Here is a 20233-nt window from a genome sequence, read left to right on the forward strand (position 1 = left end):
GTATATTTTAGACGCACTTCTCAAGCTTTTATTTATGACATTTTTAACACGTCTTGTTAGATCACGTTATATCCATTAATAGACGTTTGGTTTTCAAGGTCAAGCATATAAAACACAAGTCACATTTCGACACTGATGTGAAATTGAAGGCAGTGTGAATTTCGTGGCATTTCGTTTGAATATAAAGTTGACAGAAAGCTATGGTAAGTCTGCATTATGGAAGATTTTGGTTACCAAAATAACTATTAAGCTTTCTTTGCCTAGCGAGAACAACGACAGAGCTGTTCATGTTAACAGTTTATTTCATCTGATACGATGCATTGGAAATCATACTCATATCACAAAGAAAAAAAGCAACATATGTGATGAGTTCCATCTAGAATAGCCCTATATTTAGCCCTATAGCCTAAAAAACAAGTGAAAGGAATACTATACAGTGACAGAATACATTTCCGTTAAGTTTGCATCATGTGTCTGATTCTTATCAGACTTGCACCCCATTCTGCCCATAGATTCTGCAATTGCAATGCCCACACGCTCGTAACCATATAAATCTATGCTCGCGACTGGTTGTCGCAAAGTATGACGTGTATGTTGCACCCCTGAAAACAGGAGAAATAATCACGAGAGTGATTTGTACTTGTTTCTCTCTTGCAGGGGTTTATTGCAATGAAGTTAACACACTTGTATCAACATTTCAAATGTCCGACCTTGGAACAACAACATTGACCAAATAATTTCACATATAATATACAACAAATATCAAAATAGTCTTCCACCACATTGTCGGCACTGGCCCCAAATGGCGGAGCGCAGGTTCATGGGCACAGAAAACGTGGTGTCTCTACTCTCAAAATATACACACAAAACTTAACTTAGCTTAGTTACAATAACTTGGTTCAATGCGTCTCAATTACAGTGCAAAACGTCTCAATTACAGTGCAAAAAAACAACAATTGGTAACATTTACCTGAAAACAGGAGAAATAATCACGAGAGTGATTTGTACTTGTTTCTCTCTTGCAGGGGTTTATTGCAATGAGCAGAAACAGCACGGAAATCCCCTAGTGGTGGGTAAAAGGCATAAGCAATCGATAAAGAACACAAGATTCAGGCATTCTGGCTGATAACCGATAATATGACTGAAATTACCTGAAAACAAAACGACATACTCATCTAACATGAAAAATAACGAACAATTCGTTACCTTAAGGCTTCTGTGAATTCACATTTATTGTAAACCTATTTTAACCATTGTCTTTTAAAGCATGAAATCACTTTATGAAATACACTGCTGTATAAAAGAAAACTATACTATTCTAACCTATCACACTCTCCCCCACTTGAAAAATGTCGTCTCGACATTGTACCAAGAAGAAATGTCTTCAGAGTCCATGTTTACTCATTAGTCCGTCAACAGAAGAGCAAACCATCCACAGGTTGGAACTGAAGACTATAGTCCATAAACAGTCCATTTTCTGCATTCATAATCCAAAAGGAACAAACGTAGTTTCGACGACAGTCTCTCGTACTAGGTCGTCCATGGCAAAAAATGTCAACTCAAGTTTGTTGTAATCCATACATACCAAACGGCTGGGCGTAGTATGGCTGTAGAGCTGGAAACCATGGCACCAAACCTGGATACACAGGATGCAGTGACGGGGCAGGCTGGACACTGAAGCAGGATGGAGTGGCCATGTGGTCGTAGGTCATCCGTCTCGGCGGGTGTCTCTCTCGTTGAGGTCGCTGGGGCGATGGCTCCTCTGGTCCCTCAGGTGCAGCAGGCGATGGAGGGGCCGGTGGATCACCATCCGCAGAATCCGTCTCCTCACGGGTTGTCTCCACAGTAACAGGGTCAGGAGCGTCGCGTTGGTCTCCACCAGGGGGCTCTGGTGATGCGGCAGGTTCTGGTTCTGGAAGCTGATGTCTCACTGCCGGAGGTTCTCTCAATATTTCAACGGAAGAGTCTGATGGCTGGAACACAGGATGCTGAGGTGGTACAGAGTAAAAGCTGTACTCATCACCACTCTCCTCATTGTCAGACACAGGGTCGTCTCGAGCAGGTTTGCTTCTGTTTTTGTGTTTTACAGCATTGTCTTTATCAGGGTCACGTTCAAAAGGTAAGTGGTCACATGACATGAGTAAGTTTCTGTGTAGCACTCTAGAGCGCCCTTTGCCTCTCTCTGGTCTTACGTCATAGATTGGGAGATCTGGGCCCATTTGTCTGACTACTGTGTGAATAGTGTCTTCCCAATAGTCTCTTAGTTTCCCTGGGCCTCCCCTTGGTGACAGGTTTTTGACCAAAACTCTCTCGCCATGCTGTAACACAGAACTCCTCACTTTGGTGTCATAATGTCTTTTGCTTTTATCAGCAGCTCTCTTGGCATTTTCATTTGCTATGGCATATGCTTCTTCCATGCCTTTTCTCCATTTGTCAACATAGTCTCTGTGGTCATGAAAACTTGAATCTGAATACAGTCCAAAGAGCATGTCTACTGGTAATCTGGGTGACCGTCCAAACAGTAGATAAAAGGGGGAATAACCAGTTACTTCACAGCGTGTGCAGTTATACGAGTACATCAACTTGTTGATCGATTCCTTCCAGTTTGATTTTTGTGTTTCAGTTAGCGTCTTAAGCATTTGTAACAATGTCCTCTTCATACGCTCAGCTTTGCCATTCCCCATTGGGTGATAGGGCGTTGTTCGAGAGCCTGCCATGCCACTGAGTTTCTTGAGCTGAGTGATTAGCTGATTTTCAAATTCACCGCCTTGGTCGTGGTGAATGCGAGAAGGAAAACCAAATTTCAGGGCATAGTCATTGAATACAAGGTTTGCTGCAGTTTTCCCTGACTTTGACGTTGTGGCATAGGCTTGTGCAAAGCGTGTGAAGTGATCAACTATCACTAAAATATATTCATAACCGCCTTTGCATTTGTCAAGATGTAAAAAGTCTATACACACAAGTTCAAACGGCTGTGTGGTTACAATATTGGATAAAGGTGCTCTTGTGTCATGACTGGCCTTTTTCTGTTTGACACAGGAACAAACTTTGGTCACATAATGCTCAGTGTCTGACTGCATGTATGGCCAAAAGAAGCGATCACGTACTAGGGAAACTGTGCGGTCAACTCCTTGATGACCCAGGTTGTTGTGCAGTTCTTCAAACACTGTCTTTATGAACTGTTCTGGCAGGACTAATTGTTTGCGGGAAACTGTGGTTCTGTATTGGATACCATCACTGTCTAGTACTAGCTTGTCCCATTCTCTGAGCAGACATTTGGTTTTTGGACTGAATGTTTTCAGCTCTTTGGTCAGTGGCTTTGAACCTGACTGTTTCCACTGTAATACCGGGCCTATAACAGGATCAGTCTTTTGTGCTTGGCTTAACTGTCCTTTCGGTATGGGTGTGAATGATGCTTCAGCTGGCTCACCTTGTGCTGTGACCAACATGGCTGTTACTGACAATGTCCATGTGGCAGGAGTGTCGTTTTGCACCTCAATGGCTTGAATAGCAGCTGAAATAGAGTCAGGTGCAAGTTCTACTGAACAGTCTCTCATTAATGTCTCTACATCTAGAGGCATTCTGGATAAAGCATCAGCATCACCATTTTCCTTTCCTGGTTTGTACTTAATAGTGAAGTGAACGTCAGCAAGCTCAGCAACCCATCTAGAAGTTGTTGCGTTAAGTTTAGCAGTGGACAAAATGTACGTTAGCGGGTTGTTGTCAGTAAACACAGTGAATGTTGGGGCATAGTATAGATAGTCTCTAAATTTGTCAGTGATAGCCCACTTCAAAGCTAAAAACTCTAGCTTGCCTGCGTGAAAATGGTAGTTCTTTTCAGCTGCTGTTAATGTGCGGGAGCCATAAGCAATAACTCGCAGCTTACCCTTTTGTCTTTGGTACAACACTGCACCTAGCCCCTTGTGTGAGGCGTCAGTGTGTACGATGAACGGCTGAGTGAACTCCGGGAAGCCGAGCACCGGTGGGTTGAGCAAACAGTCTATTAGTTCCTCGAGTGCACGTTGGTGTTGATCAGTCCACAATATTTGTTTTGTTGAGGGCACAACTGGACTGGATTTCTTCTGTTTTCTCTGTCACTTTTAAGTTGTCTGTGTCTTTCTCGGCTTTCAACAGTTCATACAGGCAGCTTGCTTTTCTGGAAAAGTCTTTTATGTATTGTCTATAGTATGACAGAAGGCCTAACATTTTTCTGAGCTGCCCAATGTTTTGTGGGTTGATGTCTTTGAGTGCTCTTACTGCGTCAAAATCTGCGGGATCAACTTTACTGCCCTCTGCTGACACTATTCTGCCTAAATAGCGTACTTCAGCTTTAAAGATGTCACACTTACTTGGCTTAAGTTTGATACCAACGTTTCTTAGCTGCTGGAGAACTTTTCTCACATCCTCTACATGATCATTGAAGGTTTTGCTGTAGACTAATGTGTCATCCAGGTACGGGATGCATATGTTGTCACAAAGTCCCTCCAAGTACTCTTCCATACAGCGTTGAAATGCTGCATGAGCATTCATCAGTCCGAAGGGGATGCGTATCCACTCATAGAGTCCCCAGGGGGTCACAAAGGCAGTGAGTGGCCGGCTTTCCTCTGACATGAACCCCTGGTGGTATGCTTTTCCCTGATCCAACAGTGAAAACCAAGAGTTTCCACCTAAACTGTCCATAATGTCCTGAACACGAGGGATTGGCTGGCGGTCAGGATGAGTTTTTCTTTTCAAGTCCCTGTAATCTATGCACAGTCTTAAAGTTCCATCCTTTTTTCTCACGCACACATCTGGTGAGAAGTATGATGAGTTTGACTTTTTGCCCCAGCCTTGTGCTATTAGATCATGTAAGTAACTTTTCATCTCTTGATAGAGTGGGCGTGGCACTGACATATATGCACGTTTAACAGGCTCATTGTCTTTGAGTGAAATAGTCATTTTCAAGTCTTCAATACAGCCTATGTCATTGTCCGTTTTAGAGAAAGACTCACACTCATCTCTGAGCATTTGCTTCACGATTACTCTCTGTTCTTCACTGAGATGGCTGAGATCTACAGGTGGGTGCCAACTTTCACTAGAGCTACAGGGTGACTGTGTATCCGTGGGAATAACTGAAGCTACAGTAGCTTTTTCACCTGCTACTGAGCAGGTAAGATGGAGGTAATCGTCTGCACTGTGCCCACTACTGTACGGCCTAACAGGACAATATCATGATCAGTTGGATTAGAGATATCAACACTTATGATAGGTAACCTACCCTTTTTAACTTTAACCAAAGTGTCAAAGAACTCTAAATCATCTGGCCACTGCGGATTTAAATCTGGCTCAAACAACATAGTCATGTCTTCTTTAAATGGCTGTGCAGCTAGACGGCACTCAACAGGAATGTGACTTCGTTTTGGTACAGTAATACAGTCTCTCTTAGTTTTGACTTCAAACTCATCTACGGTATCTGCGCTGACCGCCTGAATGAAAGCTTTCACCTTGTTCCTTTTGAGCCTGGGGAATGCGTTTTTCACTGTGCTGTATACTTTTGCCTTTTCGGTCTTATTCAGGAGGTATTCAATGACATTGTAACCTATAATGGGGTGTGACAAGTAAAAACCTTTCATTACCAGCATGGGGATGATTATTCTCTCAGGTGGTTCAGCTCCGGAAATGAGTTGAAAAGTCGTCTCGATCCACCCGAGGTACGGCATGTTGGTTCCATTGGCTGCATTCAAACTCAGTTGAGTTGAGTCCATGAGCTCTGCAACATCTCTCATCTTTATATATGGCAAATAGTCCTCTTTCCATCTCTCGTCGATGATTGACACTTGCAAGCCTGAATCCCACAGAGCCTGGAGTCTGTGGCCATCCAGGAGACACTCGACCAGGCATTGTCTGCACACCAGAGATGTGACTTTGTGAGTGGTGTTTACCTGGGCTGGTGGCAATGGAATATGGACAGTTTTATTTTCATTGTTTGTCTTTAACTCAATGCATTGCCTCTTGTGTTCATTCCAATGTTGCTTCTGGCATGTTCTTGAACAATAAAGTGTCTTTTTGCATGTTGAACACTGCCGCAATGTATTATTTGGATGTTCTCGTTTACAGTTGGTACATTGTTGGGACTTGTGGTGGGCGATGGTTAACACTCGTCCCTCGGCGGTAACCATTGCCCGTTTAAATGTCTCTCTTGTTGTTGTCTTGTACCTCTGTTTCTGCATCCAGCTTGAAAGTGTTCTCCACTTCCACAGAAGTAGCAGTGTGTGCAGCGCTCGCTGGCTCCGGTTTGCTGGCAGGCGTGGCACCTCCTCTCACGACGACTTTGGTAGTGCTGCGCTGGACACTGAGGGGGTGGTGGTCTTTGGCGGGGACCCTGATAGCTATAAAACTGCAGCTGCGGGTCTCTATCATACTGCATAGCTGGTGGAGGGGCATATGACTGAAGACTAGTCACTGGCTGCTGTAATGTCTCTTTAATTTGCGCTATCTCTGCACTGAGACCTTTAAGGGAGGCTACACCTATCTTAAGCTCTGCTAGTTCAGTAAACAGTTCAGAAGGAAATTTAGGCTTGACCTCTTTCACTGGATTCCTGACGGGCACTGTGTCATTTAACTCAACTGCACTCACACTTGTAGCTGACTGTGAGGCTAAACACCTTTTCTTGTTTTTTCTCTCGGTTTCATTAGCACAAGCCATATTTAACCTCTCTAGCAAGATCTCATCTGGGGTCCCCGGGTCTAACAATAGTGGTTGCATGTCTGTTCTGACACTGTCACTCTAAAAGCCTGTAAGTATTGTGTGTAAGCACATACGCTGAACAAGAGCGGGGTCATACTTAAGCCCTGATTCTGACTCTTGTGAAGCAAACAATACTTTCTGTTTCAAATCTAGGACTCTCATAAGGAAAGTTTGTGCGGTCTCTTTGGGGTTCTGTACCTCTGAAGCAAGTTGTTTATAGAGTTCAGTGGCACTCTTCTCTTGGAAATGTGAGCGGAGAATGCGACGTAGAGTGGGCAAAGTAAGCTGGGCCTTTCCCTCCAGGTAGCTGCGTAGTTGTAGGCCTGGCAGAATGGCTCTAATGACAGAATCTACAATGTCCAGCTCTGAGTAGCCTCTGCTCAGTCCGTTTTCAATCTGGTGAGCAAGACTGGAAAATGTCAGTTTATCCTTTTGGCCCGGCTCGCCTATCTGGCCTGATATTTTAAAGTCCTTTTGCCAGTAGGGGCTTTGTTGCTTGTGATCAGGCACTACTCACAGGGTGGTTACTTGTTTGAAACTGGAGTTGAGCCGCTGTGTTGTTGACTACCTTAACTGTCTCTGTTACCAGTGAAGTAGCAGTTGGTTGGTCTGTGTGCCCTGAATCACCTCTTTCATTTGTATCCTGGTCTTCATTTTCAGCTTTTATTATTTCAGCAATCTGGTCATTCAACAACAGTAGTTCTGACATTCCTTGATCCTCAAGTTCTTCCATTTCATCTCTTCCAATGTGCATCTGGATATGTGTTAGCAGAGACAGGCGTGTTCTTGTGCTGGCCTTTATTTTGTCTGCTATACCCAAGTACTCACAAATGGTTACTAAATGGTCTTTGGGCAAGGTGTGCACTTCACGCACAATTTGTTCTTGTAGTTGTTCCAGCATCGACATTGTGGCAGTAGACAGGAGGAACTTTCGCAGGTACAGGTGACGCTGAGGTGTATTGTCTTTGCAGCTCCTGATGATCTCTGGTAGGCCTCAGGACGCGTAGACTGGAACACAGCTGCCAGCTCACCTTTACCACAAACCCCTCCTTGCTGTAGTCTGCCTGAGTAGTGTGGGGGGATTTAGCTGGTTTAAACTGCGGTGCACAGACTGTGTACACCAGACATCTAAACAGCGATCTCAGCAGTGCCTCCAAATGTTGCACCCCTGAAAACAGGAGAAATAATCACGAGAGTGATTTGTACTTGTTTCTCTCTTGCAGGGGTTTATTGCAATGAAGTTAACACACTTGTATCAACATTTCAAATGTCCGACCTTGCAACAACAACATTGACCAAATAATTTCACATATAATATACAACAAATATCAAAATAGTCTTCCACCACATTGTCGGCACTGGCCCCAAATGGTGGAGCGCAGGTTCATGGGCACAGAAAACGTGGAGTCTCTACTCTCAAAATATACACACAAAACTTAACTTAGCTTAGTTACAATAACTTGGTTCAATGCGTCTCAATTACAGTGCAAAACGTCTCAATTACAGTGCAAAAAAACAACAATTGGTAACATTTACCTGAAAACATGAGAAATAATCACGAGAGTGATTTGTACTTGTTTCTCTCTTGCAGGGGTTTATTGCAATGAGCAGAAACAGCACGGAAATCCCTTAGTGGCGGGTAAAAGGCATAAGCAATCGATAAAGAACACAGGATTCAGGCATTCTGGCTGATAACCGATAATATGACTGAAATCACCTGAAAACAAAACGACATACTTATCTAACATGAAAAATAACGAACAATTCGTTACCTTAAGGCTTCTGTGAATTCACATTTATTGTAAACCTATTTTAACCATTGTCTTTTAAAGCATGAAATCTATGGGGCTATTATTGTAGCAAAAGTATTCACAAATGCACAGCACGATTCACGAATGAACAGCAAGATTCACGAATGCACAGCACGATTCACGAATGCACAACACAATTCACGAATGTACAGCACGATTCACGAATGCACAGCAAGATTCACGAATGCACAGCAAGATCCACAAGTGTGTACGATCCACAAATGTGTACTCTCCACAAACTTGTACCGCGATCCACAAATGCGTACAAGGATCCACAAATGCGCTCTCAGATTTGTGTATGTGTAAAACCTTGTCCAAATATGTAGTCACAAAGGCTGGCCTCTCATTTGGCTGTTTTTTACACGTGACTTTTGCTACACTTCTGCCGTGGTACAAATCCACAACTCGTGTGCGTGTGCGTGTGCATGTGCGACGATATGTGCCTCGGTAGCTGAAAAGCCTCCATACCACCAGTCGGCGGTATAGCGGTCCAGTGATTTTTAAGGCAACGTGATATCGCTGGGTGGGTCATCAGTTCCTCTGACTCGTCAGGACGCAAGCAAGGCAAACACAAATGGAGCCTCAAGATATTTCTGTAAGTACATTTTTATGTTTAAAAATGTTTATCTGTGTAGAAGTAACTTTAGCTCCGGTTATGACTGAGTCACCGAGCATACATCATAGAAGGCCACTAGCAAGCTAGCTAGACCAACTAACCTAGCTGAAAATGTCTATGCCACATGATGTAACGCTAGCTAGGTATCGAGTCAAGGTCGGGAGCCTATCTAGTTTTAAAACGAGTTTGGTGTAATTTGTTTGTATTTAAATAAGGCTAATAATCAAGAGTTGTCCTAAATTTCATCGGCTAGCAAGCTTGGCACATACAACAATCGGAAAAGGTGTGCCTAACCTCACGTGGTAATCCAACGTGCATTGAGCTACTTCGAGAGATCGATCCTTCAGTTTTGATAGCGATTAGAACAGTTAGCTGGAGGATAAATTACTTTAAAGAGTGGTATGGAAGTTTATTTGACTGCACATTATTCAGATGACAAATTAAAAGTAACGGAAAGTAATCAGGTTACATTACTTTAATATTGTGATACTTGGATTAGGTTACTGATTACAGGTAATCTGTAATTGTATCGGATTACATTTAAGTAATCCTCCCAACCCTGTTTAGAACATACTTTATGACTGTAAGGTGTCATTAAGTAGTGTAACTTTCTTCTTTAGGATAAATATGACGAAAATATGTGCAAGATGACATTACCTATTGATATTACATTAACGGGGAAATCCTAGAGGAAACACTGGGTTTTCATAGGTATTACAGTTCAAACTTGTTTGTCTTCTTTCTGTAGGGGTCAGAGAAAGATGTAGAGTACGTAGCCAGGAACCTGATCACACTCTTACAACAAAATCTTGGCGGAAGTAGTGAGACAAGAGCATCTGCTAATCCCACACCAAGAACACCAACTGATTTGAATAATGGACTCAGAGCAACAGCCAGCACCTCATCAAGAACTGCCACACCAGTCTCATCAGAAATGCAAAGGTTGGTTAATAGTTTGATAGCAAGTCTATCAACAGTTTGGAATTTGAAATACATTATTGAATTGGAGTAGCCTTGTATCCCAAAAATGTGGGGGTGGGGGGTGGGAAGGAATGTCATTCCCCCCACAAATATTTACCTAGGAGGTCCATGCATGTGAACAACATATTAACATCCCATTTTGATAGCCTGTACTTGGTCTTTTGTTTCCTCATCTCTTTTCTTGTCTCTTCTCTACTCTGCTCTCCTGCCCCACTCACCTCAACTACTGCCTGTCTACCTATCAAATAAGGTTTTATATAATGTTACATAATTCCTTTGTCATAAATAGTGGTTCAAGGAACCCTCAGTAATAACTTAAACATTAGGCTACTAGCTCTAGTGCTTTAGTATACCCATCTTCAGACATGTTTCTCTTCTTGGATAAATATTTTTAACTAATCTGAAAATGATATTTAAAGTACGTACCTAGCTTAGGTTAACTTTGTTGGAATTAATATTTTTTTTATTGAAGTCCAACTTCACCTTACTGGCTTACAGGCTCTAAATTCAGAATTTGCTAGCTCTAGCTTCAGTGGTGCTAGTTAGTGCTAGCCTGACGTTGTCATACTCATAATTCTAGTCAGAATATGAGTCTGAAAACTCTCCGTTGGGCTGTGACTACGGGGCGTGTTTCAATCGAATTCGTAAACAAATGCCTCTACGCTCAATTGGATAGACCTACAACCAATCAGAGCAACGTAATATGTTGTTTGTTGAAAACGAATTCAACGCAAGGGCTCTTTCGTGACATTGTTGATTACGTTACTGTTGATCATCTATCCATCATTGTATAAAGCCCGCCCTGGCAATTTCATTGGTCCGCCCAGATCCTGGTTTTATGTAGTTGTTCCCAATACGAGACCCTCCAGACCCAACTTCCAGACCAAATTTTTTTGTGGCCGGGGAGAAGTTGGGCTTGCATCCAGGCTAAGTTAGTGCTAGATGTAACAAAACTTCTCGATTAACAAAATTATATGTTTAATTTAAACATGTTAATGTTGCCAAGTTAAATCTTGTAATGCTATCCTCTGCCCTGTTTGTCACTGCCAGTCTGAGCTGAGGTTGAAGAAAATGGTTGCTGTACTTGCGCAGTTGTTTTAATTTTTGACTTTTCAAGTTATTTGACATCTTGTATCAGTTGACTCAAGTTGCTCAACCTCCGAGAGAGAGAAAATGACCGTTCATTTGAGTTCTGTGGAGCGGACAGCTGACAGTTGTGACTTTGACTTTTCGTCGAAGTAAATGTAGTTATATTCATAAGCAGTATTAGATTTGGTGCCAAATGCACAGAGCTGAAACGCTGTGTGTGTATAGACTATGATTGAAGACAATATAAAATATTGGTTTCTTTTTTCATTGGTCACAGATCTTTTCCAGGCCTTTTCAGGGGAAAGAGGAGGTTTGTAAACGCACCGCGAACAGTGCATCGCAAAATGCATTGTTTTCAGTTGTATCTGCTCCCTTCTCCTGCAACTATGACTCCAAAAGGAGATGATGAGTTGAGACTGTGCCAGGCAGGGCTAGGCATGAGAATGGTCTCATTGCCAGAAGATGCAACTCATGATCAGGTTAGGTGCAGTGTTGTTTAATGCCAAACATTAAATTCAAAAAGTAGAGCGCTTCAGATAAAAGGAAAACGTTCTTGCCTGAAGCTCAGTGTCAGATTAAATGAGTTTGCTGTAATCAACAATAAACTCAGTCTTGCTATGTTACTGTCTTTCTGTAGATATCAGACATACTTAACCAAGAGTACCCTAAAATCCAGAGCCTGAATGGCTCCTGGATGTTTTACAAGTCTTCAGGTAAACACACCCATTGAACTAATACATAGCACTTATACTGTGGCGCATTGCTGTTGTTGGCATCAGATATGTCACCTCAATATGCAGAAGGTTTGTACCAGCAAAGTGTTGGAGAACAATACACAAGACCAAGTCATTTTTAAGCTAGTTTTTGTGCTGTCATTATGCTGGTGGAATTTACCTTGGCTGTACCCTTGTCATGTCATTAGCAAACACTTGAGTGTTGACAGAATTATATGTTTCAGGGGGAAGTGGACGCAGGCGGCTGACAACTGTAAGCCCCCAGGTGGAAGGATACACCACCTCACAACTGAAGAGGTTATCCAACAATGGAAAAAACACTTTGTACATTGCCCCATTACAGGGTGAATTGGATGTTACCCCCCTTGCCAAAAATGCCTCCGAGTTTTCAAAAATGCCAAAGGCAACCTGTGAAAAATGCCAGGATACGATGCCATTGCATCTTTTGGCCCTGCATATTGACAGTTGCACAGAAAATGTAGACGACTGTGAAGTAAGTTGTGTTCTTCCATCAGCATAATAGTACTTTATAAGTGGTGGCTCCTGAAAAAATTATCGGGGGGGGGGGTCACAGTTTGGAATGCAAGGGAGAAAACAGGACAACGGACCTTTAATTAAAAAAGAAGGTGACAGGTGTGTGTTGCTTGGTGGCCAACTTAACTAAAAAGTGCTATGGGAAACCTTGCAATAGTTGCATAAAAAAACCCATTTTGCTTCCAGTAATTATAGAATGTCCCAATATTGGTCCCTTTTTATCATATCAGTATATATTTTGATATTGATTATTTGTCCCCACATCTATTTATGGATCCAACTGTTGTGTGCTACTTTTAGGACTGGCTTAGTGAGGTCCAGGTTCTTTCTGTCACAAATTCACCACTTGAACACCCTAATAAAGAGTCCAGAGATGAACAGGTGATAACGATTAACTGTAATCTGTCTAGAATTCTACACTTTCTTCAAGATAATTGTGCTTTTGATTTGAACTTTTACAACTGTTCACAGGATAGAAAGGAATGCCCTATATGTTGTCGTTGCTTTCCATCAGATGACATTGCTCTGCATGCAAGCTTGTGTGGTGAAAGGTTTGCTATTTTGTCATGTTAAATATGCACATCTTAATTAACATGTTGTTCATTTTATATCACAAATGTTCTATCTTTTCATTAACCTTTTTGGGTTGTAAATTTCCTGCCCAGAGTTAGCTATGGACAGATAGACATTCTAAATGTGTGTGGTTTAAATGAATAATTATTTATACATTTTGCTGGAAAATGTAGTGTTTTAATATTAATCATTCTCAGTCCACAGGATACTAATGACTACAATTCAGACTTCTGTCCCACTTCTGGCCCCACTAGTAGTGTGCTGTGCGAGGGAAGCGTGCCCATGGCTGATATATCTAGGTGATTTGTGTTCTGCATTTATCTTTCATTGGTTTTCTTAAAATGTGAATCAGTTATTGTTTTCTTTTGCTTTTCTTAATAGTGAACATGATATCCTCCAGTTGCTTGCAACTAAAGTAGATGACAGCAAAGATTTTAAGATCTGCATCACCCGGGATGACCTTGTCCAAAGAGGCTTCATTCAGTGGGCAAGACAAAAGAAGGGTTCCCCTGTCAACAAACTCAATGTGACTCATAGGAGAAGCAGGAATTGACACTGGTGCCTTAAGCAAGGATTTTTTGACGGGTAATGTACTGAAACTTCAGAGGTACAGACTCAGTCATAGTTAGTCAATCATTAATTATGTCGTCTTCGTTTGCTATATTTAGAAATGATGAATGGCATTGAGAGGCGACTGTTCGAGGGCAATGGCAAGAAGGGAAAGAGTCCCGTCTACTCCATAAGTGACCTAGAAAATGGCTTCTACAGGTTTGCAACTGTTTCATACTTGTCCTTGTTCTACAGTTTATGCATGCATGTGTGAAAAGGTCATGTACAAGTTTGCATTTGTTTGTTGATATGCAGAACTGCAGGAGAAGTGTTCTCAGTCAGCCTCGCTCAGAGTGGCCCAGCACCATGCTTCTTTAGAAATTGGTGTTTCCAGTTCCTTGCAACAGGAGACTTTTACACTTTGCAGTTGACCAAAGACGATGTGGACAATCAGGAATATTCTTCACTCTTAGAAAGGGTGAGTACACCTGCTGTAACTAGCTTTAGTAAACAATGAAAGAAACAGACAGAATGCTTTCATTGATGAAGAATATTCCATTGCTATCCTGTAAAGAATTAGGATTTTCATTTTAGGTGGAGGGGGCAACTGATCTGACAGAGTTGACAGAAGAAATAGTGAGTTGTGGTTACACAGGGCTTGTAAAGTTGGACAGGAAGGACAGTATTATAAGGTGTGTAAATTATGCATGTACACATACATTTAGGAACAAATATTTATTTATATTATACATTTAAAAAAAAGAAGAAAATGTTAGGTCAATTCTACTGCCAATGCCCTTGACCAAGGCATAGCTTATGGCCCACTATGGTGCGATACATTAGTCAATGTCAAAATACTTTTGGTATGAAAGAGGGTTGATGATAAGTAAAGGTAAAAACAGTAAGTAGAGCCTAACCTTTTTCCAGAAATGTTTTGTTGTTTTGTTTCTCCACTAATCAAGACAAATGTTATTTCCTGCTCACAATAGAGCCATTGTTCTACATGCCACAATGCGTCTGACTCCTATCCTTCAGCAAATCAGAAAAGGCATGAAGGTCTACAACCTTGTGGAGTTGATTGGGAGGCACCCAGATCTCTGCTCAAACCTGTTTGTCCCCAAAGACGAAGATGACAGGGTAAAGATGCTGGACATTTAATCATCTCATTTACTTGACTGATTGGTGAAAAATGATTCTTTCAATCCATACATGTTATATAGCTGCATGTCTTTGTATGATTATTGCACCATTATCTTTTGATGACTTGCCGTTATTACTTTGTTGCGCATTGTTTTTGAATAATACAAAGACATATATAATGTAAACTGTTGACTTATTTGTTATCTTTAGGCAGATGCTGATTACATCATGAGCATCATAGTGCCTGAGCTGGGTGAGAGGGGAAGTCCAAGGCATGCAAAAGAAAATGCCATTGTAAACTTCTTTCAGGACTTTCTGCAAGACCTCGAAATCACAGGTTTGACTTTTTTTCTGACCTCAAACTAAACAAGTTTTGATCCCAATTTGCCATGCAGACTGTTGCTTTATAAATAACTTAATAGTTGTCTTCTACTTTCATGTAAATGTACATGAAATACATTTTTTTTAAATGCAGTAGGTGCTGGCTGAATTGGGTCATGGTTTCCAGAAATATGTTTTTGATTCTTACATCATTGTAATAAAAAGCTGATTTGTTTACAAAATGGTTTTTCAATCATGCAGGTCAGGATGAAGACCAAGGTGAGCCTTTGACCCAAGAAGCCCCACAAAGTCAAAATGAGGAATGTCTGGAACCACATATCAACTTGAGCCTGTCTGTACCATCAGTATTGCAGTGGTTAACTGGACAAAGGCACAAGCCCCTTCTTCCCTCAGAAAGGGCGTCTTTTAAAATCAATGTCAAATTTGAACACCACTGCAAAGAACTACAGCCAGATCACCGTATTTGTTACCCACTTGTAAGTGCCTGCACAAATACTATAACTTTTCCTGTTGCACATATGAATACATACAGTGAGTTCAGAGATATTATGACAGTAGCGATCCAAATGAGTAGAGGTTTCGGACGAGTTTAGGAGGCATGTTTTAATAGCCAAAGTAAGCCAGTATTGTGAATTGTGCGATGCTCAGTTTGTTCCTCAGATCAATGCAACTTTTACTATTGAAGAGGTTTTACATTTTTCTATCTATCTTCCACATATGTAATACGTTATTCAAGTTCAATTAATTGTCTGTGAAATTTGAGTTCTTTACAAGTATATGCCAATTAAATGGTCATAAAGATCGACTTGAAAACAAATCTTGTTGATGTTGACAGTATGTCAAACTTAAATTTTGACTGGTGATGCTTGATTTGTTTCAGCAGTGTTAAAATGTGTAGTTCGGCAACTGCAAAAATAAAGAGCATTCATAGAATTTGAGTTTAATGACATGGCTGTACATCAGGGGTGTTCCATCCTAGTCCTCAGGGTTTTACACATCAGAGGTTGAGAAGGTTGCAGCAAGGATGACATTGGACCTGGCACTGGAGGAGCGGCAGGTATTGACCCTTGCTGAGGGCGAGGTCCCTGTGTCTTTTTTGGGGTAGCTTCATAGTCTCTCCCAGTCAATCTCCATACCGGCTAAAAAAATGACTTTTTTTGTTGTGGGTACAAATGACAACAAACTTACATCCTTCTGTGTTTGATGTACATTTTGTAAGCAACAGGGTGGAACGGTTTCACTCCTTAACCAACTAAGACGGGGTGAAGGTTTGGTGACCACTCCGATATGCTAATGTGATTGGACCTAGCCACAAGACCGATATACAAAGCACATCAAGTAATATGCAAACATCATTGTATGTTACTGTATGAGCACAATGTACTACGACATAGACCATTACACTGGGTAAGTTAGGACCCTTGGCTGGAACAGAGGTGGTGGTGGTGGGGGGGTACTGTTGAAACATCTTGCCTAGGGTGGCGAATGTGCTTGCGTTTAGGGTTAACTAAGTTGTCTAGGGTACATTTGGTCTTGTCAACTATATGAATTAAAAGAAAGAATTTAGTTCTGAATGTGGCTTTTTGTAATATTTTGTTTGCAAACATTTGGGAAAATACATTGTTAAATTACATGTTTGTTAAAATACATTATTAAAACAGCATTGTGTTAACTTACCAATAGTGGTCACATGACAAACTAAAAGACGAGGATAATAGTGTCGAGGCGAGGATGAGTGTGTAATAGACGCAGATAATCATTCCTGAACATTAAGTATAATCAAGAAAAACAGTTATAGTTCCTCTGTAAATATAATGTAGGCAACTTAATGTACCTTGTTGCTGTGAAGTAGGCACACAGTTAACAAGGCACACATATTTAGTGGTAAAAACAAAGCTATTACTTCTAACTATCTGGTATCTTCATCTGGTGTTTATACTGTGCACACATTCAACTGCAGCCATGTATATGTCCATTCCATGACATTCCGAGGTGGCCAAAGGGTCTACTGATCTTTTGAGATGATCCATTTCCAGTTCATCCAGAACACTGTCAAGGACTGGAACATGGACACCAGGCCTCTGGTCAGCATTAAGGCCACTGGACTCCCAGTCAATCGCTGGTATGTGCAACTCCTAAAGAAACATAACTTAAGGTGTTAACATTTATATTTGGGTCCATTTGGATTATCCATACAATCATGACGGCCCACTTTATTAACTGACATTAAGAGCCTTAAGGTACAACTGCTGCTACCAAGGAAGGCATCAATCTTACTTGACTCAGTTATAGTGGGGGGGGGGGGGACAACATAATAAACTCCAAACTCTATATGCTGACTAATGTTTGGCTGGTCTTTGTACTGAAGTAAAAGAAAATATGTCATTTAACATACACTTGGGACAGCTTCTGGAACTGGACACTGCATTTTTCCCATTTCCCAAAGTTGGTTGGGTGACATGTTCTGCTCAGATTTCATTGGATGGTTGTCCCATCCATCACAGAACACATCAAGGGAGGCCTGTAGCCGTGGGATGAAAACATAATGGCAACAAAACAAATGCAGTTCGTTTGACAGATCAAGATGTCCTTCATCTTCCAAGCTGTGGAGAACGCGGTAGAAGACATTTGTCACTGCCATGTAGACGTCTCTCCACAGTCTCTCAATCCTGGAAAAAAAGCAGTGTGAATGGGTCAAAAAGTAATACAGTTTAACACGCATCAATATAAGAAAAGATTGGTGTTGTAACCACATGTTTAAGTAATATTACATGACTATGGCTACTGGTTAGCATGTGGCTGCAAAAATAAACTATGGTATTGTGATTGATGGGTGGTGGTGGATGCCTTGTTTAAAAAACATAATTTACCTTTGGTTGTGTACACTCTTCCCAGTAATGAAACTCCCAATCCCAGTACCACGAACAGAGAACATAAGGCGTGCAACATCAACATTCTCCACTCCTTTATCGGCTCTTACTCTGAAAAATGTACATGATAAATACACAACTGTAATGGCTTTTTGTGTAACAAACTATGTATTGACAGCAAAATCTAGTGGTGTAATGGACCATAGTTGATCAGTGACCTGTATGTGAAACCATATGAATAGCTTTTCCTATCACCGAATTATAATGTGCAGTGACTGCCATAGTTAGCAGAGGAATGGATGAACATGAAAAGCCTTCCAGATCATTCTAGTCGCATCATAGTTAGGATTAATAACAATATTCAAATAAATGGAGCAAGTTGTCTTTTTTTTGAAGATTCTATTCTATTTGACTCAAGTGCTGTCCATTGCACCGCTGGTAGGTTATATACTCTCACATTGCCATAAGGGCAAGACACTACCTGGCTATGCTGGCGCTTCCGTTCCTAGAGAGGGTGTTACCCCTGGCAAGGGACATACAAAGAGGTCTAACCTCCTAGACCGACTCAAAACCCGTGACACGATCCAAACCAGGAGTTTTGTGATCCGTTGCACCACTACAAAGATCAATGCACAGCGATTAATAAACAGCAGATACAGGCAATATGAACACATCCATTGTACCTCAATGGAAAGCCATATTTTTCCACAGATTCTTGAAAAAAGCCCAGCGTTGTCGATGCCAGATTGTTATTTGCAGCCCCAAGGTACATTATCTGAGGAAAATACATTTGCAATCATTAAAAAAATGTTATGTTATCTACCATCTACAGTATTGCACTATACTGTAGTATATTATGAAAACCATACAATCAGAATAGCCACAAAAGATAAATAAACCCACCTTTCTGGAATACCCGTCTACTCTGCCGAAGATAACTATGTTGTATCTGTTGAGGAAATGAGAGAATAAATATATACAAACTATATCAGTACTTCTCCATCTTGGCCTTTGTTCATTTTTGGCCAAGATGGAGAAAAAGTGTTATGGCCATGCAAATATTAACTGTCCAGTTTTAGTTACAAACAAAATCTTACCTTATCAGCTTGTGGTTAGTGTCGATATGGACAAGAGACCTTGGGCAAGGTACTGAATATGTGCGTCTAACAATACACCCCATTGAGGTCAGTGTTGTCAGCACACCTATAGTGTCCACTCTGTGCATTGAAGCCCTTACACGCTCCCACTGAACCAGGCACCCCCTGGATTTAAGGGCCCCTTTCATCATCCGATACCCACAGTGTGGCATTGTCAACTTCAAGTCTGCAACCATGGCATCCAACTCTTCATCTGTCATTTGACTATACAGTAAAGTCGCTGACATGTTATTTTCCGACAGTCTTCAGTGGATTGTATGTCTCGACACTCCCAACAATCTTGCGACGGTTGTGACAGAAGAAGTTAGCTCTAGGAGATGCTGAAGGTACTCGGGGCTAAAATAAAGCTTTGGACGACCTGAATTACCAGAAACCATTTGAACCAGAAGATTTGATTCCAAATCTTGGACATGCTCCCTTTCATCCCTGATTAAACTACATAGTTGAGATAGGGTGTCCATGATGCAGACTGGAATGTCAAGGGTACTTGAAATGGCACTGCAGAAAACTAACTCTTGAGTACACACAAACTCCATGCGGTCCAAATCCAATGGCCTGTGGTCTAAAACATGTAGCAGCCGAGAATGAAGCCTCTCCAAAATATTGCGGCGTAGCAGAACCTGTCAAAATGATTTGGCATTAGTTTAATAGTCCACTTTTTTCATTACATAGTTCTGAAATCAAACTTTGTCTGACTCCAAATGTACTGAGGCATGTTACAGTATACCAGTGGTTCTCAACCCTGGTCCTCAAGTACCCCCTGTCCTGCATGTTTTAGACGTTTCCCTGCTCCAACACACCTCATTCAAATGAATAGTTGTTGGCAGGCTTCTGTATAACTAAATAACGACCCATTCATCGGAATCAAGTGTGTTGGAACAGGGAAACATCTAAAACATGCAGGACAGGGGGTACTTGAGGACCAGGGTTGAAAACCACTGCAATATACCATCAACGTCATGACAGCCCACGGTCAGGTCCGGACACGTACTAATCCATGAATAGAATAATTTTAAAGTAGCTTACCCTCCAGCTAACTATGTTCTACTCGCTTTTACATGGGGAGGATCGACTTAACCTTATTTTAAGTTCAATAATATACTCGGCCAC

The 20233-nt window shown here is 41.4% G+C and overlaps 2 protein-coding genes across 2 annotated transcripts; one reads left to right on the top strand and one right to left on the bottom strand.

Annotated features, from left to right (window-relative positions):
* Nucleotides 1-11610: 11610 nt before the first annotated feature.
* Nucleotides 11611-16622, top strand: LOC146235944 (uncharacterized). Its single transcript, XM_084686958.1, is given in 14 exon segments — nucleotides 11611-11703; nucleotides 11862-11937; nucleotides 12183-12451; nucleotides 12793-12873; nucleotides 12964-13043; nucleotides 13263-13364; nucleotides 13447-13596; nucleotides 13598-13650; nucleotides 13734-13833; nucleotides 13930-14092; nucleotides 14209-14306; nucleotides 14604-14751; nucleotides 14965-15091; nucleotides 15337-16622. Coding segments are annotated over 14 exon segments (1893 nt in total). The 3' UTR covers nucleotides 15690-16622.
* Nucleotides 16623-16694: 72 nt separating this feature from the next.
* On the bottom strand, nucleotides 16695-19357 carry LOC146235945 (uncharacterized). The gene is made up of 6 exons (XM_084687695.1): nucleotides 19064-19357; nucleotides 18870-18915; nucleotides 18650-18741; nucleotides 17967-18077; nucleotides 17492-17765; nucleotides 16695-17231 (listed from the first exon to the last, which is right to left on the bottom strand). Exons 1-6 carry the CDS (start codon nucleotides 19348-19350, stop codon nucleotides 17019-17021), a joined length of 1023 nt encoding a protein of 340 aa, XP_084543821.1. The 5' UTR covers nucleotides 19351-19357; the 3' UTR covers nucleotides 16695-17018.
* Nucleotides 19358-20233: the final 876 nt, after the last annotated feature.

The sequence above is a fragment of the Hypomesus nipponensis genome, chromosome 22 (assembly GCF_054491055.1).
Source record: "Hypomesus nipponensis isolate SF chromosome 22, ASM5449105v1, whole genome shotgun sequence".
Taxonomy (NCBI): domain Eukaryota; kingdom Metazoa; phylum Chordata; class Actinopteri; order Osmeriformes; family Osmeridae; genus Hypomesus; species Hypomesus nipponensis.